General features: G+C 47.1%; 1 protein-coding gene across 2 annotated transcripts in view; it reads right to left on the reverse strand.

Annotated features, from left to right (window-relative positions):
• The window catches only part of AHCTF1 (AT-hook containing transcription factor 1), a 2,174,249-nt gene that overhangs the window by 402,182 nt on the left and 1,750,301 nt on the right, over positions 1 to 21,766 (reverse strand). For both annotated transcript variants that reach the window (XM_069607832.1, XM_069607831.1), the window contains one exon: positions 17,563 to 17,728. In XM_069607832.1, coding sequence (XP_069463933.1) covers positions 17,563 to 17,728 — 166 coding nt within the window. The remainder of the gene's footprint in view (positions 1 to 17,562; positions 17,729 to 21,766) is intronic.

Genomic DNA, 21,766 nt, shown 5'->3' on the forward strand with positions numbered 1-21,766 from the left:
CACATTCTTCTTTCATTTTGCAGAACCAGTAGGCACTTTGAATTGGCAACTCACCGCACCAAGGTCCACTATGTGCCTAATAAAGGTACATATGATACCAAACTATATATAATCAAACCCTGAATTATGGGCCGCTACATAAGTGTACACTGGGATTGATTGCCTGTGCAGGTGTGCCACCACTACTGGCAGTACCTTTGTGAATACCCGAGGTGCAGAAGCAATCCCCAAGGGTAGTACTTTGAACTGTTACCGTGTGGTCTGTAAGGAAGGCATCAAACAGTGAAGACAGACACAAGTGATCACAGTTTAAGGGTGTTTATTGAACTTCAATGGGTTGGTTGAATGCCTATCTAAACCTAAATCTAAAGATGGGAGCGAGCTTCGACCATCAAATAAAAATAACGCAGTCCTAGTCAAGTCTGTCAAAATAAAATGACCTATGCTAATAAACCTATTGCTAATCCTTACTTCTAAATACAAAATGGTGTGAGATAATAGAGTATGCAAAAAGAAAAGTGTTCAAGAAACAATAGGTCAGGATAGTTGAGCACTTGGCTTCCCTTCCCAATGTTTTCAGGACGGGGCAAGGCGGCACGTTTGAGCTTCGCACACACTCTGGCTTCTCTACCACAATGAGACAGTTCAAAGCAAAAGGTTTTTGCCAAAGATTCTTTTCCAATAACAGTCTCTTACTGCCGAGAGCCTGTCGCAACAAATAAGCACCAACGTTTCTTTCTGATCAGGTCTTTCACATATATAAGTTCTTGGTTTCAATATTCATCATGGGTCTTCAGGCTTGGACCCCTTTTTACCACAATGTTCACAACTGGTCTCCCTCGTTCGGGCACGGACCATGCAATCTCACTTTCTACGTTTTCCTCTTGATATCAAAAATCGAAGACTTTCGAATGTGCAATGGGTTTTGCTTAACCGTCGCAGGACCACTTCGGTTCACTTCACACAATGTTCTTACTTTCGTTTCTACCTCTTGCCTAGATACCTTACAGAGACCTTCGATTGAGCACCCACGTGGAGCCGGACCTCTGTCACTGGTATCGTATCTTTCCTGCTCAGAGTTCAAACATTAATCAGCAATTTAGCTTTACTTGCATCTTTCATCACACGCCGTTTAACAATGTTCGTTCCTGCTCTTTTACAATGTTGCCGCTTGCAACCTTGATTTCAACACAGACCGGTCTTGTATCGACCTTCCCAACTCACCGGCTTTGTTGATCGCTCTGAGTCTACTTTGTTCTTGGAGCCAAGGACCATACCACGGCGACTACTGTTCCTCCCCGACTTGGTCAGCTATGCAGTATGACCCCTGGTATCGGTGGCATCCAACACAGTATTCTTTGTCCTGGTTTCCTGGTCTTACTTTTTCTGATCTACAAGGGTTTTCAAAGTAACGGTTTCCTGTTGGAAAGGTCAAGGGTATTTCCCTCCTTGCGAACCCTTCTTGGTTTGCCCTCTTTCCCCCTCGTTCGCTGCCTTCTCGAAACTGCTGCGCTTTTGTGTGCTTTGCCTCGCTCAGAGTGTGTTTTAGGCAGAATCCTGTGCAGTTCCCTTAGGGAACACTGCAAACAAATTAAGACTACAGGAGTAAGCAGTAAACTCAATTGGTAGCAGTCTGCACCACCCAGATTTACCTGGTAGCTGTGGCTGAGCAGTCAGACTTCTCTCAAGAAGAGTAGGGCAGTATATAGAGTATACACAACAGGGCTAAAAACACAATAGAGCAAACAAACACTGACCAGAGCTTTGTATAAAAAGTATATAATTATTTATTTAAAACACACTTTAGGCAATATACTAGCACTCTAAATCAAAAGCAAGTTAAAACACAGTTAGGTAAAGTATACACACCTCCCTTAATAACTATTACACAAGTCAGGATTAAAACACCACGATTTGTTAAAACAGATGTGAGCACATAACCTGATGGCACTCCAATAGTTCAGTTAAAGGGAGAGAAAAAGGCAGAGCATAGAAATAAAACAGGTCCCAACACTTTTAGGAGTTCTGAGCAAGGGAATAAAGGCAATATAGACTGTAGAGCCAAAGTTCATAGGCCAGGCCCACTTACAAGGGAGCAAAGCGAAATGTGCCCAGGATCACACGGTTTAAAAAGGCACTAAAAGTCTTTGCAGAATGTTCAAAAGAGGTTGGGGCGATTCAAGAAGGTAAAGTTAGAAGGTCTGGGGCCAACCCAGTTGGCAAGCCAAGGATTTAAGGTTCACCTTGGGCAAACCGAAGAAAGGGAGGCCAGGCAGGACACAGGAAGCTCCAGCGGTGGCAGTTGTTCCTGGCAGTGGTTTCAGTTCGTTGTTTCGACCAGGGGAAGAGAGGATCTCGTCGAGGAGGAAACGTGGAGTCGTTGCACTGCACAGGGATGAAACCAGCCGCGGAGTTCGTCAATAAAAGGAGCGTTCCTTTTATTCGCGGTCAAAGTGGTGAAGCTTGGCTATCCGGCCGCCGGGGTGCTTCACACGGGAAATTCGACCAAGAGATGTCTTTGGAAGGCGAAAAAAGGGCGAACTGGTTGAACTCACCAGCTCAGAGGAAGAAGACTCGTCCAGCAGAAGATCTTCTCTTGTCGTCGGGAAAGTGGCGAGGTAGTTGCAGCAGGGCTTCACCGGTGGTGTCGTCGTTGCAGATGGCGCAGCTTCTTCCCTCTTCGGATTCTTAGGTCCTGTGGCAACTTCTGAAGTTCCAGTCCCAAAGGCCCTGCTTTTATGCAGAAAAACCCCCATTCATCAGCCTAGCTGTCAATCACACATGCTAAGTGGTGAGCTGGGTGGCTCACCACTGGGCCAATCAGAGAGTGCGACTTGGGTTGCCGAGGCAACGCAGTCCAGGGTGCCAATTCCCCCCTACACCCTCCTCCTGTGGAACCCAGACAGAGTGGCACCATTTGGAGGGCTTCTGTGGAGAAGCCCGCCAAAATAGTGGAACAAAGGGCTCGACCTTGGTCAGAGTTACAGAGACGGACACAAACGCCATTTTAGAAAAGAGTTCTAGCAAAAAGACCCAACCAGGGATTTAATATTAAATAAATAAACCAGCGGTATCTTTAACATTGTATCAAAAAGTGGTGCGTTTAAAATCAATGGGAAAATCCCATAGAGAATATTCCGGTGGGATATTTTGCGTGGTAACCACTGCCACCAGCCAGAAACTCGACAAGGGGGGACTTGACAGTGCCCCCCTTGAAAACAGACCCATGGGCAATATAATTAACCCCTTCCAGTACTTCCACAATATGATGGTTTGTACTGGTTCTGTTCACAATTTAGGACTAGTAAAGTCAATGGTGACTTTACATGCCCTGGGAGACAGTAGTCAGTCCCAGGGTATGGAGTCTATATTTGGGGGTCACTAGGACACCCCTTTGTTACTGCATTGAGGGTGCTGTGTAACACACACATACAAAATAGATTAAACCCTATGGAGTAGAAAGAAAACCCCATAGCCCATAAGCACACAAAGAGTCAAGGACACTCAAATCATGCCTAAGAGTGGGAGGAAAAGAGTCTCACTCTTAGCTGGAGAAAAAAACAAACCCCAAAAATCCAGCAAAGCTGCTGGGGGACTCAGTAGGTTTGGGAAATTAGCCTAGTAAGAGAATTCTCCCTATGCTCCCGTGCTCTGCCTTTTATCCGTGTGGGGAAGTTTAATGGAAGTCAAGTTTGAGTGATTGCCATTAATTGTCTGACTTCGCCTGAAAACAGTAGCGGCACATGTCAGTAAGACTGCTCGGGTGTAAGAGTCTGTTTTCTCCCAGATAGGGCTGTCCATGTGGAAGTGTTTGTGAAGGGAAAGGAGGGTGGGGGGTGCGGGGTAAAGTTCCCAAGTATCCTCAAGTATCCTACCTGGTAAAATGGGGTAAAGGTGTTACATGGGGAGAGAGACCACGTCTCGCCATCCAGTGTCCCACTCCCACAAGACCCCTTACCCAGGTGATCCTCCCGCACTGGTCCACACCAGGAACTGGATCCAAAAGCGATGGCCATGACCTGGCCACCTGGATGACAGATCCCCAGGGACTAGCGGGTGTGACCTGGTTTCTCACAGGACCCTACTTTGAACATTAGGTATTTTCCGTGCGCTGGCAACATTGAAATATTAAAGTATGCATCTGTCTAGTGTTACCATGTAGTCTCCATTTTTCAGTAGAGGAATGACCTCCTGTAAGGTTGTCATCCTGAATTTTTTAAGCTTGTCATATGCATTTGCTGATCTAACACTGGGTGCTTTGCATCGTCTTCCTTTGGAACAAGGGAGTACACAGAATAAATACCCTTGTTTACCTGTGATAGTGGGACGAGTCCTATGGCTCCCTTTTACAGCAATGATTGTCTCTCCGCTTGGAGGATTAGTTGCTGTTCCAAAGACTTGTTCCTGGATTTTAGTAGATTTTGTGGTGTTTCTATGAATTCGATGCAATATCCGTTTGTAACTTGAAAGTACCCAATTGTCTGTAGCGATTCCTTCCCATGCGTGGGCAAAGAGAAATACGACCCCCGAATGGGGAGACATGGGAGCGGATCTGTACGTGTGAGTTTTTATTTAGAGGGTTTGGTTAAGCCTCTAGAGACTTGGCCCCTAGCCAGATTACGCCCTCTTCTGAACGATCTTTGGAAAGAGGAGAGGATGATAGTTGCCCCTGGCTGGTATGGCATGATCTAGTACTTGGGGAATATGTAGACTGTGAAATGTGCGACGGGTGCTATAAGCCCCTCGTTGCAAAAACGGCTTATTAGCAATTTGCCCTAAACTCTTAAGAGTTGTGTTCTTTTTGCCATTTTTAGAGCATCATCAACAGTCTTCCCAAATGTATATTTTGTATTTATTCATGAAGCACACTTAACCAGGGGGCATCAAGGCGCTAATACAAGACCGGCTATACACAAGCAAAGTCAGACAGTCAGAACATTAAGGAGCACTGACTCCAAATTATGCAAACAGACAGATTTTAGGGCTCTCCAGAAGGGCCAGTAGGATTGCTCAGCTCTCAAAGCGAGTGGCAAAGAGTTTTACTGTTTTTCTGCAATAGCCAGGAAGCTTGAGGCTTCAGCCTTTAAGCGTTTGAATTTCGGCTGCACACAGCGGTGTGCATAGGTTGTTTTGGTAGACCAGGAGGAGTGTACTTTGGTGATTTTCTGGGAAAGGTAGGACGGTGCAACATCAGAGAGGCATCTGTGCATGATAGACAACGTTTGAAATATAATTCACACTCTTATCAGGAGTCAGTGTGGCTCTCTCCTTGCAACAGAAATGTATTTGTGTTTAGGAATGTTGAGGGCTGCTCGTAGGGCATTGTTCTACATCACCTGCAGCTTCGGGATGTTGTGTGACGAGGTGCCTGCTAAGAGCATGTTACAGTAGTCGAGCCTATGACTGCTCGAGCAATTGTTAAGCAACTGGACAGGGATAAGAAGGGTCTGGAAGCATTGATCAATATTGATGTTTAGGCGGAGGAGACAATAGCATTCACTTGGCGGGACAGAGTGGCATCAAGGTAGACTCCAAGCGTTTTCACGGAGGTGGAGATTGGTATCTGGATGCCGTCAATGTTGAAGGAGGAATATTGAATATTGGGCATCAAGCTTTTTTAATACTGCTGATGGCCCTACAAGCAGGATCTCAATATTTTCATCATTGAGGCAAAGGCAGTGAGTTGCCATCCAGGCCTGGATGGTCATGCATGAAGTGTTTAGGTTGCTGATGTATTCCGTATAATTCCCTGAGGGGAAGGAAAATTTGAGCATCATTGGCATAGTTGGTGTACGATATGCCGATGGCTTCATGCGAGAAGTTGGCAGAGGTGGCGAGGTTTCGGCATAGGATTTTGGTCGACCAAGTCAAACACTGCCGAAAGGTCAAAAAGGAGGAGAAGGGCAGGCTTCCCCTCATCCCTAAACTCAATCTTTTTTTTTTTTAAAGTCAAGAAGTGCTGATTCTGTCCTAAGGCGTGGACTGAACCCAGACTGGCGCATTCCCAAGATGCGATTGGTTTCCAAGTAGTTCTGAATTTGGATGTAGGCCACCTTTATCCAGCATTTTCATTAGAAAGGGGACTGTTGTGATAGGTCGGCAGTTATTAGGGACTGTAGGGTCTAGAGGGTTTTTTTTATCAGAGGGAGAATCCAAGCTTTCTTAAGGTTAGAGGGGAATAGGCCTGAGGAAAAGGAAGTATTAATGAGGTGATGAAGGGAGTCAGGACTTCAGAGCAGTCTTTAATGATAGAGGCTCGGCATGTCACCTTTACATCTCAAAGGTTTTAGACTCTTAGGAATGGGTAATAATTCACTTTCTGAAACCTTGTTGAAGCGAAACAAGGGTGAGGGGGTGCTTTGCATGTGGCCGTGGGAGGGGTGGTAGCGGTGGAGGGGACCTGTTGCGGATGCTTCAATATGACAATGCATTACTTACCGTAAAAGCATTTCTGATGGTTGTATCTGCTTAGATTCACATGCTGTGCATAGGTCCGACATCCAGTGGTCACTGCGGAGTATTGCATTTTGTTTTTCGTAGTCGAAAAGGGGACGTCGACAAGGCGTGTCTGTAACACTATCCCTATAGTGACGTGCGTTGTACCCATAATCCCTCACGCGTCGAGGTCCCTCTGTTTGTATTTTTCTGCCCTGAGGGAGCCTTCTAGACGTGAGTGAGTACAGAAAAGAGAGATATAGAAAAGGATGTCTATGTTCCTTCCATCCGAGCGGGGAGGAAGGGTGGGCGCATGTGAATCTAAGCAGATACAACCATCAGAAATGCTTTTACGGTAAGTAATGCATTGTCTTCTGATGTTTGTTAATCTGCTTAGAATCACATGCTGTGCATAGACTAGCGAGCAGTACCCGGAGTTGGAGGTGGGTTGTGAGAAGAAACAGTAGAGAAAAGATGTCTTAATACTGCTTGTCCCACCTGGGAATCAGATCTAGAGTGGGCATCTAGACAGTAGTGTTTTGTAAAGGTGTGTACAGAACTCCAGGTTGCCGCTTTGCAGATGGACTCAAGGGGAACATTTGCAATGAATGCTATGGATGCCCCAGTGCCTCGAGTAGAGTGTGCTCTTGGCTTGAAGGGTAGTTCTCTCTTAGCAAGAGTGTAACAGAGAGTGATGCATTGTACAATCCATCTAGATATAATGGATTTTGAAACTGCATCTCCTTCTCTTCCTGCTGCCACCGAGACAAAGAACTGATTAGTCTTTCTCAGTGGACTAGTTCTTTCCATGTAAAACATGACAGCTCTGCGCACATCAAGTGTATGCAGGCTTTTTTCTCCTAGATTTGAAGGATTTTGAAAGAACGTTGGTAGTTCTATAGACTGGTTGACATGGAATTTGGAGATGAATTTGGGTGTGAACCTTGGGTGTGTGCGTAGAACCACTTTATCCTTGTGAACTGTTACAAAGGGGTCTAAAACCGAAAGGGCCTGTAGTTCACTTACTCTCCTAATGGAGTTAATAGCTTTTAGGAAAGCAGTCTTAAGAGTGAGATCTTTAAGAGTTGCCTTGTGCATGGGTTCAAAGGGTGACCCCATGAGCCTGGTGAGTACCACATTTAGATCCCAGCCGGGAGCTGGGTTTGCTATTGGAGGGTGTATTCTCTTTACCCCTTCCATGAAGGCTTTGATTACTGGGATCTTCCACCACAATACTTTGAGTTGTGAAGTGGTGTAAGCAGAAAGCGCTGCCAGGTGTACTTTAATAGAATTGAATACTAGACCCGAGTCCAGTAAATGGGTCAGGTACAGAATAATTTGTGTGGGAGAACAGTCAACGGGGTTGATACTCTTCCCTCTACACCAGATGACAAATCTTTTCCATTTGCTAGAATAGCAGTGACGAGTGTTAGGCTTTCTGGCCTCTCTGAGGATGTCCATGCACCTCTGTGGAAGTTGTAAATGTCCAAATTCTATGACCTCAAGAGCCAGGCTGCTAAGTTCATGGTCTGAGGGCATGGGTGCAGTGTCCTGCCCCTGTCTTGTGACAGCATGTTGTACGGGCAGGGCAGTTTCACTGGAGGAGATAGAGACATCTTCAACAAGTGAGCGAACCATGGCTGTCGGGGCCACCAGTATCATGGTAACTTGTTCCTGGTGCATCTTGTGCACTATCTTGTTGAGAAGGGGAGTTGGGGGAAAAGCGTAAACAAATTTCACTGACCATGGAATCGATAGACCGTTCCCCTTGGACTGGTTCTGGGGGTACCTGGAGGCGTAATCTTGGCATTGAGAGTTTTCCAGAGTTGCGAACAGGTCTATTTCTGGGAAACCCCAGACGATGTCTTCTTGTAACCGCCATTCGTACTCTACGGGCAGGGGGAAGTCTCTGCTGAGTTCGTCTGCTAGCAGATTGAGTTCCCCTGGTACATGTTGTGATAGTAGGAACATGTTGTGTTTGAGAGCCCACTTCCAGATGTTCTGGGACAGCTTGGACAGTCCTGGAGAGTGAGTGCCCCCTTGCTTGTTGAGGTAGTACATGGCTGTGGTGCTGTCTGTGAGGACCATCACTGTCTTTCCTTGTAGGTGTTCCTGAAAGGCTTTCAGTGCTTTGAACACCGCTAGTAGTTCCAGCAGGTTTATATGCTTGGATGCTAAGCTCGGAGTCCACGCTCCGTGAGCAGTGTGATGGGATAGGTGAGCCCCCCATCCTGTAAGGGATGCGTCTGTGGTTAGAGTAGCTTCCACTGCGGGTGTGGCAAAAGTTTTCCCTAATAACAGGTTTTCTTTTGTCCACCACCGTAGCGAGAGAACCAAGGCCTGCGAGACCACCACTAGATCGTCCCATTGTCCGCTGGCCTGACACCACTGGCTGTTGAGCCACTCTTGCATTGGGCGCAGGCGCGCGTGAGGTACCAAATAAATACATGACGCCATCATTCCTAGCAAGCGCATTGCTTTGCGTACCGTCACCTCTCGACCTGCCACATAATGGGGGATCTGAAACAGCATGTTTTGGACCCTCTCGTTGGAGGGGAAGACAAGGCCGTCCTTTGTTCGAATTAGAGCCCCTAGGAATTGTTTGATTTGGCTGGGGTCTAAGCTGGACTTCTTTTCGTTGATGGAGAAGCCCAGTTGGAACAAAAGGTCTACAGTCTTTTGGGTATTGGAGAAGCATGTTTCGTAAGAATCCCCTGTTATAAACCAGTCGTCGAGGTAAGGGTATACCGGGATGGATAACCTGCGCAGGTGGGCCACTGCCAGTACTTTCGTGAATACCCTTGGGGCAGATGCTATCCCGAAGGGTAGTACACTGAACTGGTAGTGTTTGTTCTCTATCTTGAACCTGAGGTATTTTCTGTGCGCTGGCAACATTAAAATATGAAGTATGCATCTTTCATGTCCAGTGTTGTCATGTAATCCCCCTGTGATAACAGTGGGATTACTTCCTGCAAGGTCACCATACAAAACTTTTGGGGTTTGACAAAGTTGTTCGCTGGGCGCAGATCTAATACAGGGCGCATGGTTAAGTCCTTTTTGGGTACAAGGAAGTACACTGAATAAATACCTTCTGTTACCTGAGATAGGGGGACAGCCTCTATAGATTCTTTTTTCAGTAGCTCTTCTACTTCTTGTAGAAGAATGGTGAGGTGTTCCGGTGTCATGCGTCAGTTCCGTGGGGGTCTGTACTTGGGGGAACCGTTGAATTCGATGCAGTATCCGTGGGCTATGGTGGATAATACCCAGCGGTCTGACGATATTCCCTCCCATGCTGAAAGGAACGATGTTAGCCGTCCCCCGACCGGTGATGCATGGGAGGGGACCCGAATCTTCGGGTCATTTGTTGGTATTGGGCGTGGAACCTTTGGGGCTGGAGCCGCGACCTCTTCCCCTACCACGGCGTTGGCCTCTTTGACTGAACTGGGTGTTGTTACCCTGGTTAGAGGGCCAGTTGGTAGCAGAGTAAAATTGCTGTTGGTTTTGCTGCTGGCGTTGGCCACGAAAGGAGCGTCTATTGCCATAGCCGCGTCTGTTAGGGGGCCTAGAAATTTGGTCAAGAGTTTTGATGGTATCAAACTCTTTCTTCGCATGTTCTAGGGCCTCATCAACTGCTTTCCCAAACAGATGTGTTTCTTCTATGGGCTTATTTATCAGGGAAGCCTGGGTTTCCGGCTTAAATCCTGACTTGTGCAGCCAGACATGGCGTTTGAGAAGTGTTCCCTGAATCAGGGAACGGCCAGCCGTCTCTGCGGCATCTAAGGAGTTCTTTACGATGCCCTGGTTTACAAGAGTTCCCTCTGAGATTGTAGCTAACAGGCGTGAACGCAGGGGTTCTGGTGCGTCCTCTGCTTCGCTGCGCAGCTTGCTCCACTGTGCATCTGCGTAGCTAGCTAGTAGGGAATTGTTATTTGCAATCCTAGTTGAAAAGGCGGCGGACGTCGTGATTCTCTTCCCAAGTGCGTAGAGCTTCTTGCCCTCTTTGTCAGGTGGTGCCTCACTAGTGGATAGTGGTACCCCTGCTCTTTTCCTTGTATTAGTAACTACGAGGGAGTCCAGAATAGAATGGCCTCTGATGTACAACGGGTCAGAGGGCGAAGGGCTGAAGAGCTTTTCTATCCGAGGGTTGACCCCTCTGACTAAGGCAGGATTGGAAAGGGAAGGAGTTATTCTTCTCTTTATAGAAGCCAGGAGCGGAATAGACTGACTAACAGGGGCTTTTTCTTTAATAACTTTCTCTACAAAGTCTATGTCAGGAAGAGTCTCCCCTGTGTCCAGTTCAAAATGCGCTGCTGCCTTGCGCAATAGTGCATTAAGTGAAGGTTGGTCATGTATGGGAGAGGTGTTTCCAATAGGTGAATCCTTGGGAGGAGAAGGGTGAAAGACATCAGGGTCTGAGTGCACTGATGGGGATTGCCAAGGCTGCGAGGTAGCTGTATCTTCTTCGAAAGCTCCTGCACTAGTGTAAGGATCTTCTTCAAACCCCTCTTCCTCATGTTCTTCCTCTCCACCCAAACACTCATCTTCCTGGAGGTATTGCTCCTCTTCAGTGAGGTCATATACGTCTGTAGAAGGGGGAAACAGCCTAGGAATTTTGACCCTAGGGTCATCCTGGGGCCATTCTCTTAGTCTTTTGGGTGTGGGTGGGTTTTGGTTTCCCAAAAACCTTTCCATTTTCTCCATACAAGAATGGAGTCTTTCAAGGGTCTCATGGGGGACCCCTGAATAGTCTAGAGGGGGGAAATCAGTGTTTTCACCTTCAAAACGCTTAGAACGCTCCCACAACGTCGAAGAAAGGTTTCCGTCGCCATCTGAAAAGCCCTCCGGTAGTTCTAAAGTGCCCTTAGATGAAAGGGGCAGTTCCTGGCTACTCTTATGCTTTTTCGGCGTTTCTATAGCTTTTTGTGCGGTATTCGACGTTTATTTCGTCGTCCGCTTACGTGTGTCTTCGGAAACAATTCTCGCCAGGCTCTCGACAACGAGTTTGTCAGTAGAGGACTCTGGTGTCGATGTTGCCTGCGTTACGCGTTGTTCCTCGACGGCCGCTCTATGGAGCGTTACGTCGGATGATTTTGGAGTAGCGCCCGTGTCTGATGAAAGCCCAATCGCTGGTCGCGACTGCGTTTGCGGGTGGGGCTTGAGACCCTTACGGTCTGAGGTAGACGCCGGAGTGCCCTGCGTCCGCTTCGGCGCTGATGGATCCTTCGTCTTCGACGAAGAAGAGCCGTGGGTTGTGTGCTTAGGCCTATGGGGTCTGTGTGCGTCCCTGTCGCCGGGGTGTTCATCCCCATGAGCAGGGCGTGAGCCGAGCCCGTCGGGGCCGGGGACGGACGTCGAGGAGCGTGAGCGCTCCTCCGGGGGGTTAATGACTTCCGTAACGGACGTCGAGTTATCACCCTCCTCGTCACTTTCTGTAACAGCGGCGGCGGGTGAGGAAACTGACTTCGACATAGCGTAGTCCGCCCACCTCTTAACTTTCTGTTCTTTAAGAGTTCTTGGTTTCAAGAGCTTACAGGCCGCACAGCTGTCCTCCTTATGATCGAGGGGCAAGCAACGATTACAGAGCTTGTGTTTGTCCTTCCAAGTGTATTTGCCCCTACAGCGTGGGCAAAACTTAAAAGGTGTCCTCTCCATAGCTGAGGCAATAATAACTGGTGATAACAACCCCAAGGGAAAGATAGGGGAGAAAGAAAGACATTCTCAAAGAGAAGATAAAAGTTCGAACCCCCACTCTCCCTACTGTACGTTGGCCGGCGAGGCCAGGCCACGTGTTCGGCAGCGCCGAAGGATCTCCTCCGTCTCTTCCCCTCCGTCGAAAACTTGCTCGGCGAAGAAACAGCTTCACAGCTAACGTCGAGGGGAGGGATCTTTAACAATATAATAAGTATAATTAAGGACCGAGGTCCGATAGTAAGTATTTGCAATGTCTCTCTAGGAGCTCCGCGTAAGGCGACCAGAAGCTGGGCGGAAAAAAACAATCTGAGGGACCTCGACGCGTGAGGGATTATGGGTGCAACGCACGTCACTATAGGGATAGTGTTACAGACACGCCTTGTCGACGTCCCCTTTTCGACTATGAAAAACAAAATGCAATACTCCGCAGTGACCACTGGATGTCGGACCTATGCACAGTATGTGATTCTAAGCAGATTAACAAACATCAGAAAGATTGTTTCAGGAGGATTCATTTGTAAAGTCTTTTGATTTTGTTGAGCATGGCATTCTGTATATTGGTACACTGAGACTCATCTTTAGTAAAAGTAGGTGGCGGAGGCAGCTGGAGTTTCAAGTTCACAAAGGACCGTGAAGATCTCTCAGGTGTTTCACTTGGCAGATGCAATTCTATTATCATAGGAGGTTGATTTGGCCCGATGATGGCTTGTTTGTACACTTTGGATGCATCATTGAACAGCAGCCTTTGAGCGTCAGAGGATGATTTTTCCAGTTAGATTCTACAAGCTGTTTCTTTGTACGGAACTCTAGCCGATCCGAAGTGAACCAGGAGTTGGTATGTCCTGATGGCTCTGCAGGCTTCTAGGGGGGCAATGGTGCCCAACGCTGCTATCAAGGTCTTTGCACAGATGGACACCAGTACATTAGGGTCATCAGAGTAAGGAAGCTCCGGTTGCAATGCCTTAAGTAAGGCTACTATATAGTCTTTAGTAAGTTTCCAGGAGCTGAGAGCCAATGTAGGCAGCAGTGGTGGGTTTGGTGTGCGTGATAAGCGGAATGGAAAAGGTCACAATATGATGATCGAACCATGGGCAAGGGGTGTTGGAGTAGACAGAGACTGGACAATTTAGGTCTGGTATCCAGTACAAAGTGCGACCTTTGTTGTGGGTGGGGGTGATGATGCATTGCCTAAAGCCAAGTACGTTGAGCGAGTTAGCAATAGATGAAGCCCTGTGGTCAGATGTGTAATTGAGGCCATGATTTAGGTCGCCTAAGAATAATTTTGGAGGTGGTCTTTTTCGAAGGTTAGTGTTGGGCCAGGCGGGCAGTAAATAAGGTGGCTAGAAATGGTGTCAGTGTGGGAGATGATCAGCTTGATCGAGAGTATGTCACAGTTTCCACCCATTGCAGTGTTGAAGGGCATTATGAAAAGGGTGTCTTTTGCTATTAGTGCTAACTCTTTGCCTCTGGCATTTTGTCGGTCATTCCGGAATATGGTAAAACCAATTGGGACAGCAAGGGATAGGGCTGGGCCAGAGGTAGCATGTTGCCAGGTTTCAATGATGGCCAGGACATCCAAGTCTAGTGTAGAGAAGAGGTTGTTGGTATCAAGCGCGTGGGCTCGCATGGAACGTGCATTGACTAGTATACATTTCAGAGATGGCAGGGGTACATTTGGAAAATTGTGTTCAATGGTACATTTGTGGGGCCCTGTGCGACAGTGCCTTGTTGTGCAGTGCCATCAGGGAGCATGTCAGCTGGCCTTGGTGGGCACAGTAGTGCTCCGTTTGGCCTTCTGATTGGGCTGGTATTATTGTGGGCAAGAGGGCGTAGCAAGGCTTGAAATGGCAAGACGTTAGTATAGGAAGCCTCAAAGTTATGCCCAGCGCCATTGAGCTCTCTAAGGCGTCCATTCCTTATATTCATGTTTGATAATCTGAGATTAGAGCCAAACATGTCCTTCCTCTGAGATAACTATTTCTAATGTCAGTAGTCTGTGGTCGAGGAGTGGGGCGATGAAGACAGGGCGCTACTTGCACTTTACATTGGGATTTATTGCTATTCTGGTACTGTGGCCTAGGTCCACTATGCGTCTTGTTGGGCAGAGGAGATCTGAACCAGGATGGATGCCATGCAGCGGAGCTGCTTGGGCATGGAGGTGCAGGCAGGTCCAAGAAGACATGGGACATGTGTAAGGCTGAATATCTTTGAAAGGTAGATTGTGCGCCAGCTGTGGAAGTGAGCCTAAGATTTACAGGGGTTGAAGCGCTCGACGGGTTTGGGTACTGCATTGTGATCTAGCGAAGGGGAGCAGATAAACCAGATAGCAGGACGGCAGGGGGTTGCAGCAAGCGGCCTGCATTTCTCCGAGATGCGCTGCGGATGAAGGGGGTAGCAAGAGGGGTAGTGATGATTTTGGCACAAGTGAGATGGATGGTCACAAGTTTAGCACAATGGGGCATACAAATTACAACACAGCCGCTCACAGGGCAGGCGTTGCAAGGCTTACCTTCTGCATTAACGGGTGTGCCTCCATTCGCAGACAGTGATGTCACCAGAGCATGGGCAAGGTCGGCGGGGTACGGCAGTCTCGGCAGAGACAGTCAGCTGCCTTAAATACTGGCCTTGCTTGCTGTCCGGCTGGGCCATTCGGCTAGATGCGAGGGTCTCGTTTGAACAGGAAGGTGCCCAATCATGTTGAAGGCTGAATCTGCCTGTTTGCATCATGTTTAAATTCAATTTGGCGGCAGCCGCCTCAGGCTGTGCATTGATGGCAGTATGCACATTGGGCCCAAATGGATGCTGGAGGCTCTTCTGGTGTTCAAATCGCACGTCATCCTCAATGGGCACACTTACGAGAGTAGCCTGTATCTCAGGTTTAAAGCCTGAGTTCCATAGGTATGCGTGACATTTAATAAGTGTTCCCTCTGCCACCACCCTTCCTGCAGTATCTGCTGCATCTAGGGAGTTCTTAATAATGGCATTAGCTACTTGCTTGCCCTCATTAGTGTTTTAAGAATTTGTGACTATAAAGGTTCAGGTACCCCATTAACTTGTTCCTTCCCCTCCCCTCAACCTCTTGTGAGGCAAAAAACCTTGCCATCATCTTCAAATCCTTTCTCTCCTTCTCCCCTCACATTGCTGACCTTGTCAAGAAATCTCACTTTCAGCACCTCCTCAGAGGCATTCTCCTTTTCCTCGACTTCCCCCAGAAACCCAATGTCTCCAGAGCTCTGGTCCTCTCTAGGCTTCACTACTGTAACAGCCTCTTCCTTAATCTGCCTCTTTCCTCGCTTCGGCCTCTTCAACAAATGCAGCATAGGACTGCAAGACTCTTGGCCTCAAGCCCTGGGATCGCATCTCTGCAGCCCTAAAAACTCTCCACTAGCTCCCGGTGGTTGCAAGGATCAAATTCAAGACCCCCTGCATCGTCCACAAGGCTTTCTGGGGCCCGGGACTCCACTTCATCCACCCATCCATCCATCCATCCACCCAACCTTCTCTCCCTAAATACCTACCTGCTAGATTTCGTCGGTCTTCTAGCTCCAACTCTCCGCATGTCAGACACTTCTCTAAGCAGAGAGTGGGGGGTAGATCTCACTCTTTGGCTGGAGCCTCCCACTGGTATGGCCTTCCTGCCCCTCTACGTATTGAGCCAGCTCAACTTAAATTCTGGAAGCTTCTCAAGACCTTCCTTTCTCCCCATTCCCTCTCCCCTCCCCTGCTAGGTCCACCTGCCTCTATGTCAGGTTGCCTAGATCCCTCATGAGCCTTATCAGTGCCCCTAACCCCTTAATAACAGTTGCCCCCGGGCCCACTTCCCCAGACTAGCCAACTGAATCTGTTCCACCCCTCCCTCGCACTAGTTGGCCCCCTTCCCTGCTTCCCTGAGCACTTGCCCGCCTGGGCCTCCCTTAGCACTTGCCCATTCCCTCCCCACCCATCACCTGCATTTCTCCCTACACTTCTTGTTTTTGCACTTGCACAATCCGAATGCCACAAGGCCTAGTAGGGCTGTTACTGTCATTTTCTCACCTGTACCCTCCCCCTTTTCTCTTGTGGCACCTGGAAACACTTTCTGATGTATAGGCGCCATACAAATGATAAATAAATAAATAAATTCCACTGTGCCCTGTTTAAACTAGCCATAAGGGTAGTGTTATTAGCCATTTGCATCTGGAAAGCTGCCACTGTAGCTGCTTTCTTGCCAGGAGAGTAGATGTTCTTGCTCTCTATCAGATGGGGCTTCTGAGGTGGCTAGGGGAGTGGCCACCCTCTTACGTGTAGTTCTAAAAGCTAGAGAGTCTGGTTTCAGGTGACCTCTAATGAAAAGGGGTTGTCGGTGCAGGTTTGAAAGGCTTTTCAATGCACGGATTAAAAGGGATTAGTAAGGGTGGGAGTAGACAAAGACAGAAGAAGGCGCATTTTAATAGACTGCAACAGAGGGATGTACTGGGCCACTTGTTTCTTCTCATTTAATATATTGTCCACAAAGTTAGTGTCGTATTCCGACGCCTGTGAAAAGTGCTCAGCAGCTCTTTTCATGAGGTTGTTCTAAAGTCACCAGCATAGGGTGGCCTCTCAGAATTTGGCCACATGGCTGCTTCTGAAAATCTATTTTTACAGAGGGGATTAACTTTCATTAAAATGTTATCTGGTCATCATCAACCAGGGCTGAACTTGTAAAGAGGAACGGCTAAGGCACTCGAGGGGCATGTGTTGACCTCCTTGTCAGGTCAGTCAATGAACAAGGTACGATGACTTAAGGAGGAATTTTGCCAATGCCTACTTAAAATTTGCAGCCATACTCTGAACTTCTGATATACCCTAGAACTCAACTAGACTTTGAAGGCATGCATGTACCCCATATGAACACAATCAGTAGTATATATGGCAAAAAACATGTTCTGGTATAAGAAAATGTAAGGGCCTTTGCCCAAACCTATGTTAGGGTGGGAAGACTAAAACCTAAATATAAGAACACACAGGAACAGAAAGGGGCAATAACCCTTCTAATTTTCTCAAAGGCCACTTCCAACCAACATGGCTCTGGGGTGCTGCATATTTTCTCTGAGGCAGTGGAGTGTGAAATACACTGCACCCAAATCCCAAACGAAGGGACATATGCAGGTGCTAAAGGGAGTGTGGGATGATGGTGCGGTAAAGGGGGTATGAGCATCATAAACTAACTCTGCAGAAAGGAAATGGAGGTTTTAAGTGGAGGCTCAATGCACAGGGCTCCCAACAATGCCCAACAGCTGATAGGTTTTAAATGCAGATGGCTCAGTCCATTCCCCATCCTGGAGAGAACATCCAGCTGGATGCTAGGATAGGGGATGTGATGCAGGAGTACAAGTACAAAACATCACTATACAATCATCAGAGAAACTGAAAACGAAATGGTGCAGGCAGACAGTACACTTATTACAGATTTACCTGCTGATGTCTGGCAACAGACATATAGGATCATTGCTGTCCTGAACTGTGCTTATGTGATCCATTAGGGAATCTCCATTTTCCACAACAATATCCTGCACAGTGCTTATGTGATCCAGTAAGGCAACTTCATTTTCAGGAACAATCAGATACACAGCTTCTGTCCCTGTCATTTTTTGTGAAGAACAGATTTTAGAAAAAATGTGCATTAATATATGCATACAAATAATTCAACAGAAAATTCAAGAACAGACTCAAACATACAAAATTACTAGCATTAAAACATTTCTAAATACTACTCATTACTAATGTCATACAAAAACGATATGCTAGCCACCAATATATATCGAATTGATGTGCCCATGCCTTGTCAACAAAAGGAGCGATCAGATAAATGTGACCATATTCATACAAATATAAAAATCAACCCTTAGAAGCATGCCTATCTAGCATTACAAAAAAAAGACTTAAGTCGCATCATTGAGATTGTCCGCTTCTTTTTTGACACATGCAACTCCAATATTCTCTCAGCATTCACAATTAAGTATCAAGTGCAACTCGCTTTGGCATTCTGGTTATGCTACTAAGTTGTATCAATATTTAGTGGTACTGTGCCAAACGATTGAAACAAAATTTCAGATTTAACAAACACAACTCATCTCATTATTGTATTATATGAACATTATTACTTCAAGGAAGAGCTTGAAGCTTTTTGGATTTCTTTTTTTGGCAACAGTGAGCCTTTGTCCAAAGTTTCACTGAAGACGGCTACTGAATTTTTTTATGTGTTGTCCTATATAGAGCATAGGCAGGAGCACTTCAGTGTGATCCATTTAGTTCCTAGTTGAGTATCCTCACTTGGAAAGCAAGTTAAAATCTGGTAGCAGCTCCATCACATTTCAAGGCTGTACCGAGGTGTAGCTTTTTTACTTCCATTCTGTTGCTCGTCCTCTCTAGTGCCTTGGGGTTTTGCTTGCAGTCCTTCACAGAACCCCAACTTAAGGGCAGTGTCAGCGGTTTAGAAGGCATATGTACAGTATCTTTGCAAAAGCTGCGATGCCAACAGTTACTACCTCAGCGTCTGTTAAACAGTCAAAGGCCACAACGCCGTCAATGGCAGGCAGATGCACCTCCAAAAGGTGGCAGCCGCACACTTGAGAGTTTGGCTCCTGCTTCGATAAAGACTGGACTCTTTTGGCACCGATAGTTGATGAAGCATCTTCAACATCAGTCTCTATCATCAATGTCACAGCGTGGTAAGTGGATTTTTGTCGGTGACACCTATTGGAGGCCTTTTGTCTCCAAGAGGCCAATTCATTCAGACAATGCAGGACATCTTTTGATGAGTCTTGAACCTGTACAAAAACTTCCCGATGGGTTAGTGTTAGGGAGAATTCTCTCTTTAGGCTGAATTTCCTAACCTAGTGAGTCCCCAGCAGCTTTGCTGGATTCCTTGAGTTTGTTTTTTTCTCCTGCCAAGAGTGAGACTCTTTCTCCCACTCTTGGATATGATTTATGGTGTTCCTTTGACTGTTAATGTGTTTTATGGGCTATGGGGTCCTTTACTCCATAGGGTCTCATGTGTTTTTACTATGTGTGTTACACAGCACCCTCCGTGCAGTGACACAGGGGTGTCATAGTGACACCCCACCATAGACTCCATACCCTGGGACTGACTACTGTCTCCCAGGGCATGTAAAGTCACCATTGGCTTTACTAGTCCCAAATTATTAACAGAAACCAGTACAAACCATCATATTATGGACGTACTGGTCGGGGCATTTCGATTGCCCCGGGGTCTGTTAGTCGAGGAGGCACGTCTCCGTCCCCCCTGATTGAGTTTTGGCTGGTGGCAGTGGAAACTACCTTTTATATTCGACCGCAAATATTTTCCTATGGGATTTTCCCATTGTTCGAGGCAACCAACTTTAATTATTTAATTCTCATAGCCTTAAACATACCGCTGGTTTATTTAATTAATATTAATTCGCCGGTTGGTATTTTTTGCCAGGACTCGATTCAGAAATGGCGTTTGTGTTCTCTTCTGTGATTCCAACCCAAGTTGAGCCCTTTGTTCCACTTTTTGGCGGGCTTCTCCACAGAAGCCTCCAAAAGTGGTGCCACTCTGTCTGGGTACCACAGGGGGTGTGGGAGGGGGTTTAGGCACCCTGGACTGAGTTACCTTGGTAACTCAAGTCGCACTCTTGTGTGATTGGCCCAAGTGCATGTTTGATTGACAGCTAGGCTGAATGAATGGGGGTTTCTTGCATAAAAGCAGGGCTTTTGGGACTGGAACTTCAGAAGTCGCCACAGGACCTGAGAATCCGACGAGGGAGAAGCTGAGCCGACCTACCACGATGACGACACCATCGGTGGAGCCCTGCGGAACCGACTCACCACTTCCAGACGACAGAAGATCTCCCGACTGGAGAGGCTTCTTCCCCTGACTGGTGGGCACAACCAGTTTTACCTTCTTTCTTCGCACCCCAGACCGGTTTGTGGTCGAACTGCCCGCGCCAAGCACCCCGGCGGCCGGATAGCCACTCACCACTGAACCGCGAATCAACGGACCGCTCCTTGTACCTGAGAAACTCCGCGGCTGGTTTCTTCCCTGGAAGTGCAACGGACTCCTGTCTTCCTCCACGACGAGATCCTCTCTTCCCCCGGACGAAGCACCGACTTGCATCCGCTGCCAGGAACAACTGCCCCCGCCTGAGTATTCTCACCACTTTAAGGTACTGTGTCCACCAGGCCTCCCTTTCTAAAGATTGCTACAAGTTAATAATAACCCCTTAACCTTCTGGACTAGGCAGGCGGCCTTGACCCTCTAACTGGTCCCTTTCTTTGGTCCAACTCCTTTTTGAACCGTTACAAGACTTTTGTGCACTGCAACCGTGTGACCTTGGACACATTTCGTTTGGATCCTCTTAAAGCGGATCCGGCCTACTGACTCTGAATTCACGGTGTTACTTTGCCTTCCTCTCTTGTGTGTTCGTGAAAGAGTGTTGGGATCTGTTTCAGTTTATTCTCTGTTTTTTTCTCAATTTTTAAAACGAGTTATTAGAGTGCAATCTACGTTAAGCGCTCACCGCTGTCTGAAAATAAGTGGGGCTTTGCTTAAGACTTGTCTAATATTCTTTTAAGGGAGTGTCTATCTTTTAGTGACAGTGTTTTTGAATTGCTTACTATTAGTGCCTATGTGTTTTTCTAGATGTGTTTTTAAATAAATAATTCTATCTCTTTTACACCAAGCCCTGGTCAGTGTTTACTTGTTCTACTGTGTTCTCTTGATCTATTGTGAATACTCTGTATACTGCCTAACTCTTCTTGGGGGAAGTCTAACTGCTCAGCCACAGCTACCAAGGGAATCTGTGTGGTACAGACTGCTACCAAGTGGGTTTACTGCCAAACACCTGTAGTCCTAAATCTTTTACAGTGGTCCCAGAGGGAACTGCACAGGTTTCTGCCCAACAGTTAGTCCAAGGGGACTTGTTCAAGCTGCTATGGATAGTCACCAAAATGCTGCTTAATGGAAGACAAAAGTGAAAGTGCTCGGGGTCCAGGAGAACCCTCCAAGGTTGGGGCCCAATACAGCGCCACGGATATAATAGAAAAAAGTCAGCTGAGACATCTTAATGCCGCTTAATATGGCCATTTCCGACCCAGTTTATGATCATCTTGTTACATCCCTGCTCGACACATGTTCCACATCTTTCTGGAGTCTTTCTCACTGAGCTTTCCACTCGTGGCTTGAAGGTTGACATTGTAGGAAGGGCCCTTATTCCTTTTTCCTGGGTCACTGGTATCATCGCTCCTCTGAGGGAAAGCCCCAGGGATGCAAATCCTGGAAACCGCAACTGTGAAAGGAGCTCTATACTTACCAGATTGTTTTGTGCAGCAACAGTTTCTGCCAATACTTCTCACAGGAGTAGCTACGTTTGGGTACTGGGGTGGGTGATTAGTCACAATACTTATCCACAATGATCCCTCTTGTCTGGAGATGGGATTATTTGGAGGAAAGTCTTTACCGCATTTACCATAGACTTCCATTTGGGGCCCTTTGCTCTGCTGCATCTTCCTTTGGGATTCTTGGTTTGTTCTTTGACCTATGGAACAATTATTTCGGGTCTCTTCTGGCCTTCCCTGTGGGGTTATTCTGACTTACCTCCACTAAAGGAGATAGCCCAATGACTCCTCTCCAATT

Source organism: Ambystoma mexicanum, chromosome 4q (genome assembly GCF_040938575.1).
Source record: "Ambystoma mexicanum isolate Mex_15411 chromosome 4q, UKY_AmexF1_1, whole genome shotgun sequence".
In the NCBI taxonomy this organism is placed as follows: Eukaryota; Metazoa; Chordata; class Amphibia; order Caudata; family Ambystomatidae; genus Ambystoma; species Ambystoma mexicanum.